At 46.4% G+C, this 19,911-nt stretch overlaps 1 protein-coding gene across 1 annotated transcript; it reads left to right on the top strand.

Moving 5' to 3' along the window:
• The first annotated feature begins 12,427 nt into the window (after positions 1-12,427).
• Positions 12,428-19,724, top strand: LOC132831375 (dynein axonemal light chain 4-like). The gene is made up of 4 exons (XM_060849487.1): positions 12,428-12,477; positions 15,679-15,765; positions 17,023-17,106; positions 18,693-19,724. Exons 2-4 carry the CDS (start codon positions 15,697-15,699, stop codon positions 18,855-18,857), a joined length of 318 nt encoding a protein of 105 aa, XP_060705470.1. The 5' UTR covers positions 12,428-12,477; positions 15,679-15,696; the 3' UTR covers positions 18,858-19,724.
• Positions 19,725-19,911: the final 187 nt, after the last annotated feature.

Below are 19,911 nucleotides of genomic sequence, written 5' to 3'. Positions count from 1 at the left end.
TGAAAAGCCCACACGCAGTGTTTGCTGGGTGCAACTGAGCAAGAGTAGAGCTCAGGAAAGTCCAGTAGTCGTACTGGCTTAGTGAAGCTCACTGCTTATGAAAAGCAGGGAGAAAGTACTGTTGCAGAATTTCGGGACGAGTAAACATAGGAAAGGGAAGGTGATTGGCCAGAATGGAAATGCCATTGAGGCAGTCCATGAAGGAGTAGATTTTGAGAAGGAATTTCAAGGCCAGATCCACATAAGTGAAGAATTTTAATTCTTTGTGAAGTTTAATGATATTTAATAAGCCACTATGGCAACAATGTCTGTAGGGAGTTGTTGGGAAATTTGTGGGATCAGTCTTGATTGCATTTGCTATTTCATGTATGCCGTGGGATGTTCAATTACAATCTATTAGCCATATTTACTGCATGTTAATTCTGAACATTAGAAATAAATTCTATATACATTGTAGATTGAATTGCTGGTTCTAATATTGAGTATTAAAGTTTATTGCTTGTTCTAAACCACAGAATCTTGCAGTTTTTATTCTCTTAGTTAGATCCCCTAGATTTCACACATTTTGCCTATTTTAAAAATAAATGTTACTGATTCCTAACCAGTCTGTAGTGTAAATTTAGTGATGTGTTTCAGTACACACCACTAAATGTAACATCCAACCAATTAAAATGTGACCAAATGCAGTCAAAGAATGACATGACTCAGAATGATCAAAATAACTCAGAATACCACAACACTGCATATGTCATTAGACTCAATCAATTCAGTTTGATCATCAGTAATGAAGTCACCAAAAGGAAGTTGTTCAATGAATACTGAGAACTGGAGAAGGTCAAAAGCCCCTTGAGCCATTCAGTAAGATTCTGAATGATTTATGACCTAACTCCATGTATCTACCTTTACCCCATATCCCTGAAAAGCACTGGATGCCAAACATTTATTAATCTCAACCTTAAAATTTCAACTTATCTAGCATCAATTGCCATTAGCAGAAAATTTCAAACACTTCAAACCTAGTTTCCTAATTTCACTCCTGAAGTGCCATGTTCTAATCTTTAGATTATCCCTCGAAACTCTCCAAACTTCTGCACATCTAGCCTATCAATGAAGTAGAAAGACATCAGGAGGTAATGGAACATTCCAGTAGGTTTTGAGACGTTTGCAAAAGCGATCTTAATAACAAAAAGTCTTAATAGCAAGTTGGAAGGTTAAATGTTTAATTTGACCAAGGTTAACCAATGAAATGGATCACAATTATTCAAAGCTGAAGTCTTTGAACACATTGATCACATCAAATATGAACAGCAAAAGGTTTATACATTGAGTTAAGATAGGTGAACAAGAAGATGACTAAAGAGGCCATGAAGATACCTGTCACAGACATTTAAATCTGAATCTGACTGTACCTGATGGAGCAGAAACATTCACAACTAACAAATCTGGAGCTGGCTGTACACTGGTGCTAATATCTCAGGAGACCGTTGAAACAGTGGAATGCTAAAACAACAACAACATACAGTAATATAGCAGTTTTAACATAACAAAATATATGAAATGCTTAGCAGGAAAGATACCACAAAATTTGACACATTAGGGACTGGGGCAAAGTTTGGTGGAAAAGGCTTTAAGAAGTGAGTTGAGATGTAGAGAGGGAGATGTTTGCAGATAGTCATAAATTGTAGAGGAAATGCAACGATGGGGCACAAGAGGCCAGGATTTAAAGAATAGAGATATCTAATCTGTCTGCAAAACAGATGGTGATCAGTGAGTGAACGGAGGTTTTGAATACAGTGGTGATGAATGGACAGATCTTTGTGTAAGTTAGCAGAGTTTATCAGGAGATAAACTGCAAAGTTAATGTTGCAAAGCCATGTGGGAATCTTTGATATTGAGTGTAACTTTGATACACTGTTAAGGTAAAGCCCAGTTAGTGCTAAAATAATTTGACATATTAACACTCTGCAGCAGTGGATTAGACCCTGATTAATAATGAACGGTGAGAGCTTTCTGTACTCAGTGGTTAACCTTTGTAATGGTGTTATGGGTGTTATTTCAGATGTTGAATAAAATTGTATTAGCTCATGCCTCTCCAAACCTAGTTCACAGCTTAGTGATTCTGGCAGGAGTTCTGTATTCTGGTTTCTTGGATATCTCCTCATTTTAATCACACTGCCACAGGAGATTGTGGAAACCCCCTGGCAGAAACTCCCTGTGACCATTCCCCTCTCAAACAGGTATGCTATTTTGGATACTGCTGGGCATATTTGACATCTCAGATGACAGCAGCAGGAGCAAATCAGTGGCACCAGGAAAGGCTCTATTGTACAGCAGGGAGGGTCAAAGTGTGGGCGAAAAGTAGTAATAGGGGACCTTAAAATCAGGGGCACAGATGGGCATTTCTGTGGCCGTGAATGAGACTTCAGGATGCTGCGTTGCCTCCCTGGTGCCAGGGTGAAGGATGTCTTTGAGTGGGCACAAGATATTCTGAAGAGGGAGGTTGTTCAGCCAGAGGTTATCATCCATGTTGGTACTAATGACATTGGCGGAAAGAGCGATAAGGTCCTTCAAAGGGAATTCTGGGAGTTTGGTAGGAAGTTAAAAAGCATGACTTCCAAGGTTGTAATCTTGAGATTAGATCCTGTGCCACGTGCCAGTGAAGTTAGGACTATGAAGATGGTCCAGATAAGTACCTGGTTAAAAAGCCTGTGTAGGATGGAATGTTTCAAGTAGAAATGTCAATTGTTAGGGGACATTGGTTTAAAGTAAAAGGGGGTAAGTTTGAAGATGTGAGAATCAAACTTTTTTCTTAACCGAAGAGGCTGTTAAGTGCTGAGAATGTGCTGCCAGAGGTGATGGTAGCAGATACCATAACAACATTTAAGTGTCATGTTGACAGATATATGAATAGGCTGGAGATAGAGGGTTACAGAATGCATTGAGGCAAAAGGTTTTTAGCTTAGAGGGATTATGTGTCAGTGGGCTAAAAGGGACCTGTCACTGTCCTGTTTGATCTTTTATGTCCTCAAAGTGCTGTGAAAAATGCAATGACCCCACCAACTGGTGGAAATCTCTAACCCAAGACCATCACTGGAGAAGAAGCAACCACATTGAGCATTTCTGACAGGTCCATGTTGGGGCCAACAGCAAATTTGAAAGGACAGCATGAAACCCCAAGTTTCCGGTCCACCATCTCAAACAGCAAATGCCCCACTTCAGGCAGGGTCTGTGGGTCCAGCATTGGACTGCTCCAGTGTGAGAAAGTGACAACTACAGATGCTGGAGATCAGATCGAAAAGTGTGGCACTGGAAAAGCACAGCAGGTCAGGCAGCATCCGAGGAGCAGCAGAATCAATGTTTCGGGCATAAGCCCTTCATCAAGGATGCCCGAAATGTCGACTCTCCTGCTCCTCAGATGTTGCCTGACCTGCTGTGCTTTTCCAGCACCACACTTTTTGATCTGCTTCGTCACCTCAGGACCCACAACTCTGCAACATCCTTGGTTTAAGGAACTGCCTAAGAAGATAAAAAAAACATTTTCTGCTAATTTATATCCCAACACCATTTACTGAGGAATGTATAATTATCAATGGGGCATATAAAATAGTAACTTCTGTTGAAATCCCAGAGAAATGGCAGGAACAGTTGACCAGTAATGTCCAGCCTCTGGCACCTCATTCGAACCCTCAACCCTCAGCAGGGTACTTGGCAAGGTAGTGCACCACAGGCTGCTGATCTCACAGAGTACATAGAATTTGAATACAATTAATCTGGAATTGAAACCTATTCTCAGTAATGAAATAGTTACTAGGAGAAAGTGAGGACTGCAGATGCTGGAGATCAGAGCTGAAGATGTGTTGCTGGAAAAGCGCAGCAGGTCAGGCAGCTTCCAAGGAGCAGGAGAGTCGACGTTTCGGGCATGAATCCTTCTTCAGGAATTCCTGAAGAAGGGCTCAATGTAATAGTCACTGTCAAACAATGATCAATTGTTGTAAAAACCCATCTGGTTCAGCAATGTCCTTTAGGGAAGGAATCAGCTATTCTAACCCAGGTAAAAACAATGACTGCAGATGCTGGAAACCAGATTCTGGATTAGTGGTGCTGGAAGAGCACAGCAGTTCAGGCAGCATCCAACGAGCAGCGAAATCGACGTTTCGGGCAAAAGCCTTTCATCAGGAATAAAGGCAGTGAGCCTGAAGCGTGGAGAGATAAGCTAGAGGAGGGTGGGGGTGGGGAGAGAGTAGCATAGAGTACAATGGGTAAGTGGGGGAGGGGATGAAGGTGATGGGTCAGGAGGCGAGGGTGGAGTGGATAGGTGGCCTACACATGAATTCTGACCCACAGCAATGTGGTTAACTCTGAACTGACCTCTGAAATGGCCTGGCAAGTCAGTCAGTTATAACAGCAATTACAGATTGCCTACAAATTCTGGTCTGCTTCCAACATTTGCATCACATGAAATAACCAAAAAAAATCAGTTTCAGTTAGAGCCAAGATTTTTTTCCCTTTTTTTGTTTCATGAGGTACTTCAGTAAGTTTTCTGTTCACACTCTGTATGAGGAGAAAGCCCTAAACACGTCTCTCAGCCTGCATCTTAAACATGCCTTGTCACATTAGACTTAACGGAAGGTTATTAAAAATTTATGTCTCTATCTTGCCTTCCGCAGGCAAATTTAAAACAAAAAAAATTCACTGCTAAAAGTAAAATTTTAATCTTGCTGCTAGATTTTTTAACTGTTTCCTTCCAAATTGCCTTCTGAGCTTGGTGCAAAACCTGGGGCAGTGGTTCTGTATGATTAAACTGTGGTTCTCCCCTCTCAGGAGAAAGTGAGGACTGCAGATGCTGGAGATCAGAGCTGAAAAGGTGTTGCAGGAAAAGCGCAGCAGGTCAGGCAGCATCCAAGGAGCAGGAGAGTCGACGTTTCGGGCATGAGCCCTTCTTCAGGAATGAGGAAAGTGTGTTCAGCAGGCTAAGATAAAAGATAGGGAGGAGGGACTTGGGGGAGGGGCGATAGAGATGTGATAGGTGGAAGGAGGTCAAGGTGAGGGTGATAGGCTGGAGTGGGGTGGGGGCGGAGAGGTCAGGAAGAAGATTGCAGGTTAGGAGGGCGGTGCTGAGTTCGAGGGATTTGACTGAGACAAGGTGGGGGGAGGGGAAATGAGGAAACTGGAGAAATCTGAGTTCATCCCTTGTGGTTGGAGGGTTCCTAGGCAGAAGACGAGGCGCTCCTCCTCCAGCCGTCGTGTTGCTATGGTCTGGCAATGGAGGAGTCCAAGGACCTGCATGTCCTTGGTGGAGTGGGAGGGGGAGTTGAAGTGTTGAGCCACGGGGTGGTTGGGTTGGTTGGTCCGGGTGTCCCAGAGGTGTTCCCTGAAACATTCCGCAAGTAGGCGGCCTGTCTCCTCAATATAGAGGAGGCCACATCGGGTGCAGCAGATGCAGTAAATTATGTGTGCAGAGGTGCAGGTAAATTTGTGGCGGATATGGAAGGATCCCTTGGGGCCTTGGAGGAAAGTAAGTGGGGAGGTGTGGGCGCAAATTTTGCATTTCTTGCGGTTGCAGGGGAAGGTACCAGGAGTCGAGGTTAAGTTGGTGGGGGGTGTGGACCTGACGAGGGAGTCACGGAGGGAGTGGTCTTTTCAGAACGCTGATAGGGGAGGGGAGGGAAATATATCTCTGGTGGTGGGGTCTGTGTGGAGGTGGCGGAAATGACGACGGATGATACGATGTATCTGGAGGTTGGTGGGGTGGTAGGTGAGGACCAGTGGGGTTCTGTCCTGATGGCGATTGGAGGGGCGGGGCTCAAGGGCGGAGGAGCGGGAAGTGGAGGAGATGCGGTGGAGAGCATCGTCGATCACGTCTGGGGGGAAATTGCAGTCTTTGAAGAAGGTGGCCATTTGGGTTGTTCAGTATTGGAACTGGTCCTCTGGAAGCAGATACAGCGGAGACCATCCCTTCCCTCATCTCCGCCGCATCTGCTCCCAGGAGGACCAATTCCAATACCGAACAACCCAAATGGCCTCCTTCTTCAAAGACTGCAATTTCCCCCCAGACGTGGTTGACAACACTCTCCACCGCATCTCCTCCACTTCCCGCTCCTCCGCCCTTGAACCCCGCCCCTCCAGTCGCCACCAGAACAGAACCCCACTGGTCCTCACCTACCACCCCACCAACCTCCAGATACATCGTATCATCCGTCGTCATTTCCGCCACCTCCACACAGACCCCACCACCAGAGATATATTTCCCTCCCCTCCCCTATCAGCATTCCGAAAAGACCACTCCCTCCGCGACTCCCTCGTCAGGTCCACACCCCCCACCAACCCAACCTCCACTCCCGGCACCTTCCCCTGCAACCGCAGGAAATGCAAAACTTGCGCCCGCACCTCCTCCCTTACTTCTCTCCAAGGCCCCAAGGGATCCTTCCATATCCGCCATAAATTCACCTGCACCTCCACACACATCATTTACTGCATCCGCTGCACCCGATGTGGCCTCCTCTATGTTGGGGAGACAGGCCGCCTACTTGCAGAACGTTTCAGGGAACACCTCTGGGACACCTGGACCAACCAACCCAATCACTCCGTGGCTCAACACTTCAACTCCCCCTCCCACTCCACCAAGGACATGCAGGTCCTTGGACTCCTCCATCGCCAGACCATAGCAACACGACGGCTGGAGGAGGAGCGCCTCGTCTTCTGCCTAGGAACCCTCCAACCACAAGGGATGAACTTAGATTTCTCCAGTTTCCTCATTTCCCCTCTCCCCACCTTGTCTCAGTCAAATCCCTCGAACTCAGCACCGCCTTCCTAACCTGCAATCTTCTTCCTGACCGCTCTGCCCCCACCCCACTCCAGCCTATCACCCTCACCTTGACCTCCTTCCACCTATCGCATTTCCAACGCCCCTCCCCCAAGTCCCTTCTCCCTACCTTTTATCTTAGCCTGCTGGACACACTTCCCTCATTCCTGAAGAAGGGCTCATGCCCGAAACATCGACTCTCCTGTTCCTTGGATGCTGCCTGACCTGCTGTGCTTTTCCAGCAACACCTTTTCAGCTCCATTCTCCCCTCTCAATCAGGAACATTTCATAGAGTAACTGGAGGATAGCAACATATGGTCTCATGGATGTAACATACTCCAATGCTGAGCTGAAGTGTTCTCAACAAATTGTTTTCTGTGCTAATTTGAGACACAGGTACTAATCCATCAGCACAGCATCTATTGTACTGTGGCCATCGTAGCCCACCACGCAAACCAAATTAAAGACATGGTTATTATCAAACTGCAGTTTGTGGGAGGTGGCTGTGCACAAATTCTGTGTCCTATTACAACAGAGTTTCTTCAAAAAGTACTTCATTGATTGTGACGTGTTTGGGATATCCTGAGATTACAGAAGGTGCTACAGAAATGAAAGTTCCTCATTTATTTCTGTCTTGTTACAAATTACATTTATTCTAAAACTGTCTTGTGCTGCTCTTTACTTGATTTCTATTTCATACCTAATGGGAAAGAGAATGATCATTGTATGGTTGTTCTGTTCTGCTCTCCAGGAAAAGTACCACAGCAGGAGGCAATTCAATCCGGAGTCTAATTTTGCCTCCGATTAGATCTGCAACCTAACAACGTGTAGCTACCTCAGGTCCTTGTTGTTTAGACCACCATCCATTCTGTGCTGAAGTGCGTCCTGACATCATCATGGAATGACTTGGTTCTGATCTAGTGTCCCCTGACTCTGGGCTCACCCGGCAGAAGAAGCTGTTCCTATTTGCCCCATCAATTCCGTTAATCATTGGCACCTCATTCTGCTACAAAATATTTGAACACAGCCTGACATGTTACATCTCCAATTATCCCACCTGATGAGGTGATGAGATGGCCAGCCTTCTGCACTGCCTCACACTGAATTTGTTAGCTAATAGGTCATAGAGTCATAGAGATGTACAGCATGGAAACAGACCCTTCAGTCCAACCCGTCCATGCCGACCAGATATCCCAACCCAATCTAGTCCCACCTGCCAGCACCCGGCCCATATCCCTCCAAACCCTTCCTATTCATATACCCATCCAAATGCCTCTTAAATGTTTGCAATTGTACCAGCCTCCACCACATCCTCTGGCAGCTCATTCCATACACGTACCACCCTCTGTGTGAAAAGGTTGCCCCTTAGGTCTCTTTTATATCTTTCCCCTCTCACCCTAAACTTATGCCCCCCAGTTCTGGACTCCCCGACCCCAGGGAAAAGACTTTGTCTATTTACCCTATCCATGCCCCTCATAATTTTGTAAACCTCTCTAAGGTTACCCCTCAGCCTCCGACGCTCCAGGGAAAACAGCCCCAGCCTGTTCAGCCTCTCCCTGTAGCTCAGATCCTCCAACCCTGGCAATATCCTTGTAAATCTTTTCTGAACCCTTTCAAGTTTCACAACATCTTTCTGATAGGAAGACCAGAATTGCACGCAATATTCCAACAGCGGCCTAACCAATGTCCGGTACAGCTGCAACATGACCTCCCAACCCCTGTACTCAATACTCTGGCCAATAAAGGAAAGCATACCAAACACCTTCTTCACTATCCTATCTACCTGCGACTCCACTTCCAAGGAGCTATGAACCTGCACTCCAAGGTCTCTTTGTTCAGCAACACTCCCTAGGACCTTACCATTAAGCGTAGCAGCACCTCACATTTATCTAAATTAAACTCCACCTGCTACTTCTCAGCCCATTGGTCCATCTGATCCAGATCCTGTTGTAATCTAAGGTAACCCTGTTCACTGTCCACTACATCTCCAATTTTGGTGATATCTGCTAACTTACTAATTGTACCTCGTAAAGTCACATCCAAATCATTTATGCAAATGACAAAAAGTAGAGGGACCCAGCATGGATCCGTGTGACACTCCACTGGTCACAGGCCTCCAGTCTGAAAAACAACCCTCCACCACCACCCTCTGTCTTCTACCTTCGAGCCAGTTCTGTATCCAAATAGCTAGTTCTCCCTGTATTCCCTGTGATCTAACCTTGCTAATCAGTCTCCCATGGGGAACCTTGTCGAACGCCTAACTGAAGTCCATATAGATCACATCTACTGCTCTGCCCTCATCAATCTTCTTTGTTACTTCTTCAAAAAACTCAATCAAGTTTGTGAGACATGATTTCACACGCACAAAGCCATGTGGACTATCCTGAATCAGTCCTTGCCTTTCCAAATACATGGAACTCCTCCATCACCAGAGACATGCAGGTCCTTGGCCTCCTCCATCGCCAGACCAAAGCAACACAATGGCTGGAGGAAGAGCGCCTCATCTTCCGCCTACGAACCCTCAAACCATAAGGGATGAACTTAGATTTCTCCAGTTTCCTCATTCCCCCCCCCCCACCTTGTCTCAGTCCCAACCCTCGAACTCAGCACCACCTTCCTAACCTGCAATCTTCTTCCTGACCTCTCCGCCCCCACCCCATTCTGGCCTATCACCCTCACCTTGACCTCCTTCTACCTATCACATTTCCAACGCCCTTCCCCCAAGTCCCTCCTCCCTACCTTTTATCTTAGCCTGCTGGACATACTTTCCTCATTCCTTAAGAAGGGCTTATGCCCGAAACGTCGACTCTGCTGCTCCTTGAATGCTGCCTGGCCTGCTGCACTTTTCCAGCAACACATTTTCAGCTCTGATCTCCAGCATCTGCAGTCCTCACTTTCTCCTTTCCAAATACATGTACATCCTGTCTCTCAGGATTCCCTCCAACAAATTGCCCACCACTGAGGTCAGGCTCACCGGTCTATAGTTCCCTGGCTTGTCTTTACCGCCCTTCTTAAACAGTGGCACCATGTTTGCCAACCACCAGTCTTCCGGCACCTCACCTGTGACTATCGATGATACAAATATCTCAGCAAGAGGCCCAGCAATCACCTCTCTAGCTTCCCACAGAGTTCTCAGGTACACCTGATCAGGAAACATTATTTTCTGTGCTAATGACTCCTCCTGACACGAAGATCTTTTTCCTCCTTCTCGTCCTGCATAAGCCTTTACTCGCAGCTGTAGAGGATGTAGGCATTATTGATGAGCCACCGCTGACAGAACTCTGGTTAAAGGCTGACTCTATGTGGGAATGGATTTGACTGAGGTTTGCACTTAATATTCTTGACAATTTCCACCCACTTTCCTCTCTTGAAGAAACTGACTGATGGATTGGTTTGCCAATCTATTGTCGAATCAATGAATGAATCAGGTGTTGTGAGCTTTGATTACAGGTGAATCATGGCAGACCTGAATTACTTATCCTGTTCTGCAATTGCATGTGCACATGGCTCGTGGGAACTGTGACTGATGAATCAACAATTTACATCAACATTGCGCTTTGAATACACCACAGAATTGTTCCAGGACAGGAGGCCATTCAGCCCATCTAATCTGTACCAGCCCCAGTAGCATTTTGATTATTTGTCAATCTTCTGTAATAAAGTCTCACAAAATGCTGCAGGAGGACAGTAAAACAAAATATGACATAGCCCCATAAACTCAAGTGACTAAATTTGGAGAGACAATAATGAATGTCGGAGGGTCAGTGCTGAGGGAGTGGGCACTGTCGGGAGGGTCGGTGCTGAGGGAGTGGGCACTGTCGGGAGGGTCGGTGCTGAGGGAGTGGGCACTGTCGGGAGGGTCGGTGCTGAGGGAGTGGGCACTGTCGGGAGGGTCGGTGCTGAGGGAGTGGGCACTGTCGGGAGGGTCGGTGCTGAGGGAGTGCCGCACTGTCGGAGGGTCAGTGCTGAGGGAGCGCCGCACTGTCGGAGGGTCAGTGCTGAGGGAGCGCCGCACTGTCGGAGGGTCAGTGCTGAGGGAGTGCCGCACTGTCGGAGGGTCGGTGCTGAGGGAGTGGGCACTGTCGGAGGGTCGGTGCTGAGGGAGTGGGCACTGTCGGAGGGTCGGTGCTGAGGGAGTGCCGCACTGTCGGAGGGTCAGTGCTGGGGGAGTGCCGCACTGTCGGAGGGTCAGTGCTGAGGGAGTGGGCACTGTCGGAGGGTCAGTGTTGAGGGAGCGCCGCACTGTCGGAGGGTCAGTGCTGAGGGAGCGCCGCACTGTCGGAGGGTCAGTGCTGAGGGAGCGCCGCACTGTCGGAGGGTCAGTGCTGAGGGAGCGCCGCACTGTCGGAGGGTCAGTGCTGAGGGAGCGCCGCACTGTCGGAGGGTCGGTGCTGAGGGAGCGCCGCACTGTCGGAGGGTCGGTGCTGAGGGAGTGGGCACTGTCGGAGGGTCGGTGCTGAGGGAGTGCCGCACTGTCGGAGGGTCAGTGCTGAGGGAGCGCCGCACTGTCGGAGGGTCAGTGCTGAGGGAGCGCCGCACTGTCGGAGGGTCAGTGCTGAGGGAGCGCCGCACTGTCGGAGGGTCAGTGCTGAGGGAGCGCCGCACTGTCGGAGGGTCAGTGCTGAGGGAGCGCCGCACTGTCGGAGGGTCAGTGCTGGGGGAGTGCCGCACTGTCGGAGGGTCAGTGCTGAGGGAGTGGGCACTGTCGGAGGGTCAGTGCTGAGGGAGCGCCGCACTGTCGGAGGGTCAGTGCTGAGGGAGCGCCGCACTGTCGGAGGGTCAGTGCTGAGGGAGCGCCGCACTGTCGGAGGGTCAGTGCTGGGGGAGTGCCGCACTGTCGGAGGGTCAGTGCTGAGGGAGCGCCGCACTGTCGGAGGGTCAGTGCTGAGGGAGCGCCGCACTGTCGGAGGGTCAGTGCTGAGGGAGCGCCGCACTGTCGGACGGTAAGCGCTGATGCGTTTCTAAGGCACGGCGCCGCTCTTTAAGTAACAGCGAGGCCGTGAACCTGTGAAGGATCGAGAATCGACAACAGAATCTAAATCCAGCTCCAAACCAAACAAAGTGAAAAGAAGCGAAACCTTCTCGGACAGACGGACAATTCTCCCCGAGGGCAGGACCACAACCGGAGGGAGGAGACACCCGCTGATGACTGACAATGCCACTAACCAATCTAGATGCGCGATATCTACGCGCAGACCAATCAAAGGCGTTGGAAGGCCGGAATGTTGGCGTGTGTTTGACGTCAGTCGCAGCCAATGAGAGACAGGACCTCCTGCATGGCGGCAAATCACGACAGTAGGAGGCGGGCACAAAAGCCCAGGTTCTGACTGACAGCCTAATGGCCAACGAGAAATCAGGTACTCGGCATAGCGACCAATCAGTGGCTTGAAAAGGTGCGTCCTATGGCCACGACTGTGACTGGCGTCCATTCTAGCGAATGGTAAACCAGATCCAGAACGAGGTACGAATTGGAAATGGAGATAGGCGGAACCGTCCGGCCTTCACTGCCACGCCATTCTGAGTGACGTCCCTTTAGACTAATGAGACGCCAGCCCCTGGAAGATGCGACCAATGGGACCTGCTGGGGGTTGGTACATCCGGAGGCGTCTGGGTCCCGGATTTTGTCCCTAACAACGGCCGGAGCGGGAGAGAGGGAGGGACTGCGTTTGGTCCAGGTGAGTCCATCCCATCAAATACCGGCTCTTGAACGACGTGACACGGACTTGGTTGAGGGAGTGACTATCGGTGCTTGCCCGAGCTCCTCAAACAGTCAGTGAGTGAATTGTGAGAGACCTGCATTTGTATAGCGCCTTGTGTCTCCACACCTCATCCCCCTCCCCCCCCCCCCCCCCCCCCTCAGGGTGCACCTCAAGAGCTGGTGCAGTTCGCGAGTTTTGAGAAGATCTGTAGCTCAGGTTGAGGTTCTGGATGTGAGTTTGTTCACTGAGCGCCATTCCTGAACTTGCTGCACGAATACCTCAAGAAACAGGTGCCACCTAAATGAAAATGAACCTTCTGGCTCAGCGACCAAACATACCGTAAGGTCAAGGAGTGGAAGTAAGGCCATTCGATTAGATTACATTACATTACAGTGTGGAAACAGGCCCTTCGGCCCAACAAGTCCACACCGACCCGCCGAAGCGCAACCCACCCATACCCCTACATTTACCCCTTACCTAACACTACGGGCAATTTAGCTTGGCCAATTCACCTGACCCGCACATCTTTGGACTGTGGGAGGAAACCGGAGCACCCGGAGGAAACCCACGCAGACACAGGGAGAACGTGCAAACTCCACACAGTCAGTCGCCTGAGTCGGGAACTGAACCCGGGTCTCAGGCGCTGTGAGGCTGCAGTGCTAACCACTGTGCCACCGTGCCGCCCTTCGAGTCCACTCCCCCATTCAATCATGGGCATTTCAACTCCACTTACCCGCGTTCTCCCTGTAGCCCTTAATTCCTCGAGACAACAAGAATCTATCAATCTCGGCCTTGAAGACATTTAGCGTCCCAGCCTCCACTGCACTCTGCGGCAATGAATTCCACAGGCCCACCACTCTCTGGCTGAAGAAATGTCTCCGCATTTCTGTTCTGAATTGACCCCCTCTAATTTTAAGGCTGTGTCCACGGGTCCTAGTCTCCTCGCCTAATGGAAACAATTTCCTCGTGTCCACCCTTTCCAAGCCATACATCCAGCTCGTGTTGTCATTTGTTTTATTGTTGAAGAGTCATCACTTTGTGAGGAAATTCAGCAGCCAGTTGGAACACAGCAAGGCCTCACAGTGGGATCAATGATATGAGGATCTGATTTGGAGAATGGTTTTATGACATGAACGAGGGGTTCTGAGCAGCTATGTTTAAAAAGGAGAACGAATAGAGCTGCTGGACATCATTGAACATTACAGTACAGGCCCTTCAGCCTTCAGTGTTGCAGTGGTTTGGCATTAGTTTGGTGTTTTAACAGAATCTTTAGTGTAGAAAGAAAACTTCCAGAGGTCACTTGCATACATAAAACAAAGTGTTTCATTTATATAGCTCCATCACTTCCTCTGGATGATCCAGGGTACCTTGACCATCATGTTCTAAGATCCTTCCATACATGTATGGTGATGAACCTACAGCAATCTCAGCTGGGATGGAGGGAGGGGGAGATTGGGGGGGGAGGTGGTGTCCTATTTTAATGACCCTTTGCTGTTGCCTAAACAGGATGTTTGTTGAGAGGTAGGTTCCACAGTGAGTGAAGTTTACATTGGCTGGGTTGTTTTCAGCATATGTGCCTGTTGCCAAACCAATCAAAGAATCATACAGGATGGAAATGCCCATTGAGTCTGCATTGACAAAAACTACCGCTTACCAGCACTTAGCCTGTAGCCTTGACTGCAGAGACTAGTCGTCATGGTGCGTGTCCCTCGGTAGGTGGGCATTTTCCTCTGTTGGCTAGTGACTCTCAGTTGGATGCTTTATGTTTTAGGATCTGTGTGTCATGCCTGTAAGATTAGCTGTGGGTATTCAACTGGTCACATAACTTTGGCTGCCTCACCATACAGAAAATGAAGCAGTCAGTTTGTGCATACTAATATTTCACAATTAGCAATGTTATAATAACAATCCCTCTATTTTATTGTTTGCTTGGGAGAAATTAGTTCCATTGTGAGGAGGACCAAGGAAGTATTGGCAGAAGACAATTGGAGGTATTTGGCAGAAGAAAAGGGGGAGAAAAAGCTGTAGGGCAAAGGGGAAAGAACAAGGGACTGGGATTAGTTGCTCAACTCTTTCAAAAGCTAGCACAGGCATATTGGGGTGAGTGTATTCCTGTGCTGTAAGACTCCATTTGGAAAACATTACATCTACTTGTGTTGCAGCTGACAGTCAAAGTGAGCTGGAGTTTGCAGGTAGGAATACTTGGTGCTTTGCCTGCTGGTGCAATTCATGCCCTTCACTGTCGTCCCTCCCTCCAAGGCCATTTGCAAACATTGCATACCTTCCTTACTTTTGTGTTTTGATTATAATTTAATTATAAAACTGGAAACTTTGAAGTTACAGCCACCAGCCAGTTGTGGTGCTGTATCACCATCTAAACTATAAACACTTTAGTCATCGAAATGGATGAACAACTAATTTCCTACAGTTAAATATTGGCAAAGCCAATGCTTAAAGTCCTTGCTTCAAACTCTTTTCCCTAACAAGCATCCTTTTCCCTGACAACTCTGAGACAAATCAAGTCTGCCCACAATTTTGATGTTGTATTATTTCCCAAGGTGATCTTCTGACTATGCAGGGTTTTTTCTTTTGCTGCATTGAGCTGCAGGTGTAGGGAATTGCAAATTCTCCCTGTATGCACTTTGACCTTTTCATGCCTAAATGTTTTAACATCCTCTTCATCCTGTGAATTTTAACCTTTTTAGGTTCTGATCACTGCAATGTGTAGACTAAGTAGAAAAGTCCCAATGGTTTAGAAGTGAGCTTTTGACTAGTTTTTGATTAGTTTTTGGTTTTGTTGCTCATTTTTTTTCATGCTTCAGCCTCACAGGATCTGTTATAAAGCAGGTCATTTCATGAGTTGAGGAGGATATTTTATCTCCATTGCTTGGGTTATCATTCCATTATTGCTGGACACCCTTTGAAGCTCACCCAGATGGTTATTATGAGTTTGCCTCCTTTTTGAGTGTGCAAGCAGAACATTTCATTTACATCCTTACTGGCTTTAACTTAAGGCAATATACTATACTCAATTGTCCACAAAGGGATGTTTGCTTAGTTGACAGGTATTGGGATTGAGAGATGAGAAAGAATCCAGGATTGTAGCTGAAGTGGTTCAGTTTTTGGTGTGATTACCTTTCAGAATGAGAATATTAACAATCATTCCTTTCCAAAAAGGGATAGAGTCACTGTGTAATGGCAGAGCCCGAGGCAAAGAAAGAAGATGCAGACTCCAGACGAATCCAAACCTTTCCTATTGTCAGGGTGAGTTTCAACTAGTCTGAATCAACCTCATTCCCAGCAGAGACTAACTCTGACCATTCAATTCAATAGCCTAGCTGGCTCATGGGCCTAGGATGTTGAAGTTTCCCAACAATCGGGTGCTTAAATGTTCCTTGCATGTCGTTGTCCAAATCTGGAGGAAATTCCTCCCTAGCCAAAGCAGGGTTCCTTGCACTAGACAGACACATGCTTAGTTAATCTGTCAATAATCTCATCAAAGTCAGCTCATAGGCTGTAGCTGTAAGATTTATTCATTACTGAACTCATCCCCTCACAGTTTAAAATAATTTAGTTTCATTTGATGTTGTTCTGATTGAGGCCATAGAGTGTAAAAACTTTATTAGGCCAAATAAGATTAACATTTAGACCACCATCATTGGATGTGATAGGAATGTCACTAAAATACAGATTGTGATGTGAACTGTTGTTGCACCCACTCATATTTTTCCTAATTAGTCAGGAAATTCCTGTCGATCATTGCTAAAGCATACCACGATTGGCTGATCATAGCTAAGTTCAATGACCCTCAAAAGTCTCAATTGTTCAAACTGACAAAATATCTACATGGATTTGATTTTCATCTTTTTCCTAATCTTTAGTAAGCTTGTGGTGAGCTTTATGCTAAGTAGACCACATCATTATGCATTCTTGTGTCCTGAAAAATTATTCCAGGTGGCAGAGGATACTTGTGATTTTAAACCTGTGGGAATCCAGTGTGAAATGCATTTGGAAGCTTTGAAGCATTCCCAAGTGGATATCCACCCAGAGTGCAATTTGTCTCTAATCTAGTGCTTCCCAACTTTATCCCACCATGACTGACTTTGAGGCTTGAGAATGATTGTGACCCTTCAGCAAAACTGTGAAGTTGAGGGAAGTTGAGTGTGGGAGCTTGTCTGTTAGGACAGGAGCAGGAGCACAGCCATTACACACTCGAGCTGAGCTCATGGCTCCACTTGGAGTCCCAATCCCCATTTTGGGAGATGCTGCTCGAACCTCAGCCAAACTCTCTCTGGATATTGTGGCTTTTGGGGAAATGGGGGGTCATCACCATCACAGCCACGCAAGTAATTGTGATGAAGATATTACTGGGTTAGTCACAGTGCTTCCACGATTGTAGAAGTTATTCTGAAAGTTGACCGCTTCAAAACAGATTCACATACAGATTTGAGTGCAAGCTACACATGAAGTCCTCCCTCCAGTCGAAACTGCTTCTTCAGTGTCTGTCGTCATCTTTTGCAGTTTTGTGATATGCCAGAGGAAATGAAAGTGGAGACGATGGAATTGTGTGTCACAGCGTGCGAGAAGTTTTCTGCAAACAATGAGGTGAGTGTCATACTCACATTATGTGCAGCTGGATGGGTAGCTTGCCTGAAATACCTTGTTCCACAGTCAGTCTTGATGATTCCACAGAACCAGAAAGTTATGATCCATTGTGTCTGTGTCTATTCCATGATAGTTTAGTTACCAAACATATTACTGTGTGTGTTCAATATTACCCTAAACTCTGGGTGCACTGCCATGGAGAGATCTTAAGGGAACTGCATGAGGGAGCAAACAAACTGTGCACAACATAAAGGAAACAACAAGAACATTGCATACGGTACTAAACAGTACAGATCAAGAAATTATACTCTGATATCTGCCCCGTAATTAGTCAGTGTTTCTCCTCCTAACTAATATCTGTCCGTTTCTTTTCGAATGTCTGTGTGTGTTTGTGCATCATGGTGCTGTATCACCACACATGATCAAACAGTTAGGTTTTCACTCACAGTAAGGACAGAATGGCTGAACATTTGACAGTTAAAGTCAGCATCCTTTTTTTTTGAGGGGGGAATAAAGAGTTTAATCAACAATATTCTTTTGTGAAAGTGGCGGGAGGTAACATCTACTTGATGAGTTACACATGCTCAGTTAGTTTTGGATTCTGTGAAAAGAAAACACAGCCATTTACTTTAGAACTATAGTGCTCTGCACTTTTCAAACTTTCTTAACTCTGGTACTGTATTTGTATCAGTTTCTCTTTCTATGTGAACAGCGTTCCCTCGTCCAAATATTTTGCCTCTGGATGTGGGTAAAGTTGATCAGGTTGAATTAACCTATGAAGGTGTATTACACCTCTTATAGGCCAAAGTCCTCATGTGAAGGAACAGCAACATTTTTGCAATGGTTTGGGGGAGAGGAGACCCTGATTCCTGCATTAAGTGCCAGAAGTGTGGACTGTTGCAATGCCCTATTCACTAGATTGTGTTATACATATGCAGTATACTCGGGTAAATGGCATGGAGGGTAATGCATGCAAAGGCACAGTCTGATCAATCAGTATTTACCCAGTTTGGTGTGTCTTCCCAGTGGTCTGACAGCAGCGAAGAATCTCTTTGGAATATGGTTTGTTGTAACCAGGAGCTCTTGTTCTGTCAACTCAATGTATCAGCACAGAACAAATAAGATTTAGATCCCATTTTAGAGAAACCACATGTATTTTTCATTCTCTCTTCCTCCTATCAGGGCGATAGACCTTGTAGTCCCTTTGGACTGTATTGCTAGAACAAACTGAGTCCAAATGTGTAACAACAGCTCCACCTACCATATTTTTTTCCAAAGATTGTAGAAATGCAATGGTAAAGATTTGTTTTCCTGGGTCTTAAATGCTGTTTGTTCACAAAGTGGATTCCAGTTCTGGTTTCTATATTCTAATATCTGAATTGCTAAACAATAAAAGACCCAGTGGGGGGAATACATACACACACACACACACACACACACACACACACACACACACACACACACACACAATAGCTATGTTGTAATGTTATATTGTGTAATAAACACTTTAATTCTGGTTTGTTTTCTATGGACAACTTCACTTCCCATTTTTAAACAATAATCAATTTGTTTCATCTCTTCCACAGACTGCAGCCAAAATGATTAAAGAGACTATGGACAAGAGGTTTGGTGCTTCTTGGCACGTGGTAGTCGGTGAAGGATTCGGCTTTGAGGTCACTCACGAGATGAAGAACATTCTGTACATGTATTTCGGGGGCAACATGGCAGTGTGTGTGTGGAAGTGCACATAACATGAATGGTCTGCATGTGGAACAGAAATACTGACTCTCCTGCTCCCCCTTCCAATCCTAACTCGTCTTGGAGCATGACTGGATAAAGGACACTGATTCAATCCAACCGTTACGATGGGTTATCCTGCAAGCAGGCCACTTGCTGTTTGAAAAGACAAGTCATTTTAGAGTTTCAACAGGGCAGGGGCAAGAACTGAGGTTTTAAATCTATCTTCCAACAAGGCACAAAATTTCAATGTTCAGAAATGATCGATATTATCATTCAAGCAGCTGTAGTGGACTTGTAATATGGCTGGTCTGTTAACAAGGGGAGTGATCCACAGCAAGTACGCTCCTCTGTATAGTGTTTTTAAGTCATTTTTAGAATCTTTTTATTCCATTGCAAGCACAACAATGCATGTATTTCTGAAGGAGTTTCCTGTGAACATCTGAAACTGAACCCCTCCTCTTTAACGTGTGGTCATTGAAACAGCAACCACCATTTTAGATTAAAATGGAATGATGCTGGCATTTCTAGGCAAGGGAGACCGGGGGAGGGGGGGCAAATTGGAGTGAGTTTCACATGGTCCATTTGAAATTTAATAGGGATTCTGGTCCAGGTTACTTTTGTTTTTGTGAAACTTGCAGGGACCAGATGGAAACAGGTTGAGGGAGACAAGAGGAGACCAGTCTATTTCAGCATTAAAACACTCAGTCTGTTCAGGTTCCCTGGTTAACCAACTCCATAACTGGGGATGTGAATGTCGCATGTCTTGGAGTTAAAATCTCTGTTGACTAGTTTCTAAATACTTGCAATTTTTTAAACACAACTTTTTAAAAGGTATTGTAGCAAATGTTCTCACTTGTATCTTCACAAGTTTTATTAAAAAAAACACTACTTGAAATACCTTCTGTGGAGTTTTTTAACCTTTTAACTAAAGGATTTTGCCCCTCAGGGCTCAAGTGCTGAATAGATTGTTTAAAATGCACTTTGTGCATGGGAGGATCCCACAAATAGCCATGAGGTAACTGGCCTAGGATATTATGGAGCACTGCCCTGCCCTTCCAATGTTTG

The sequence above is a fragment of the Hemiscyllium ocellatum genome, chromosome 33 (genome assembly GCF_020745735.1).
Source record: "Hemiscyllium ocellatum isolate sHemOce1 chromosome 33, sHemOce1.pat.X.cur, whole genome shotgun sequence".
NCBI lineage: Eukaryota > Metazoa > Chordata > Chondrichthyes > Orectolobiformes > Hemiscylliidae > Hemiscyllium > Hemiscyllium ocellatum.
Note: the sequence above shows the minus strand (reverse complement) of the source record. Positions and strands in the feature narration are given on the sequence as shown.

Bases quoted from the DNA above. Each gene is read 5' to 3' on its own strand.
- LOC132831375 (XM_060849487.1), top strand. From the start codon at position 15,697: ATGGCAGAGCCCGAGGCAAAGAAAGAAGATGCAGACTCCAGACGAATC. The intron at 15,766-17,022 runs GTGAGTTTCAAC...CATCTTTTGCAG, and splicing joins AAACCTTTCCTATTGTCAGG to TTTTGTGATATGCCAGAGGA. The intron at 17,107-18,692 runs GTGAGTGTCATA...TCTCTTCCACAG, and splicing joins AGTTTTCTGCAAACAATGAG to ACTGCAGCCAAAATGATTAA.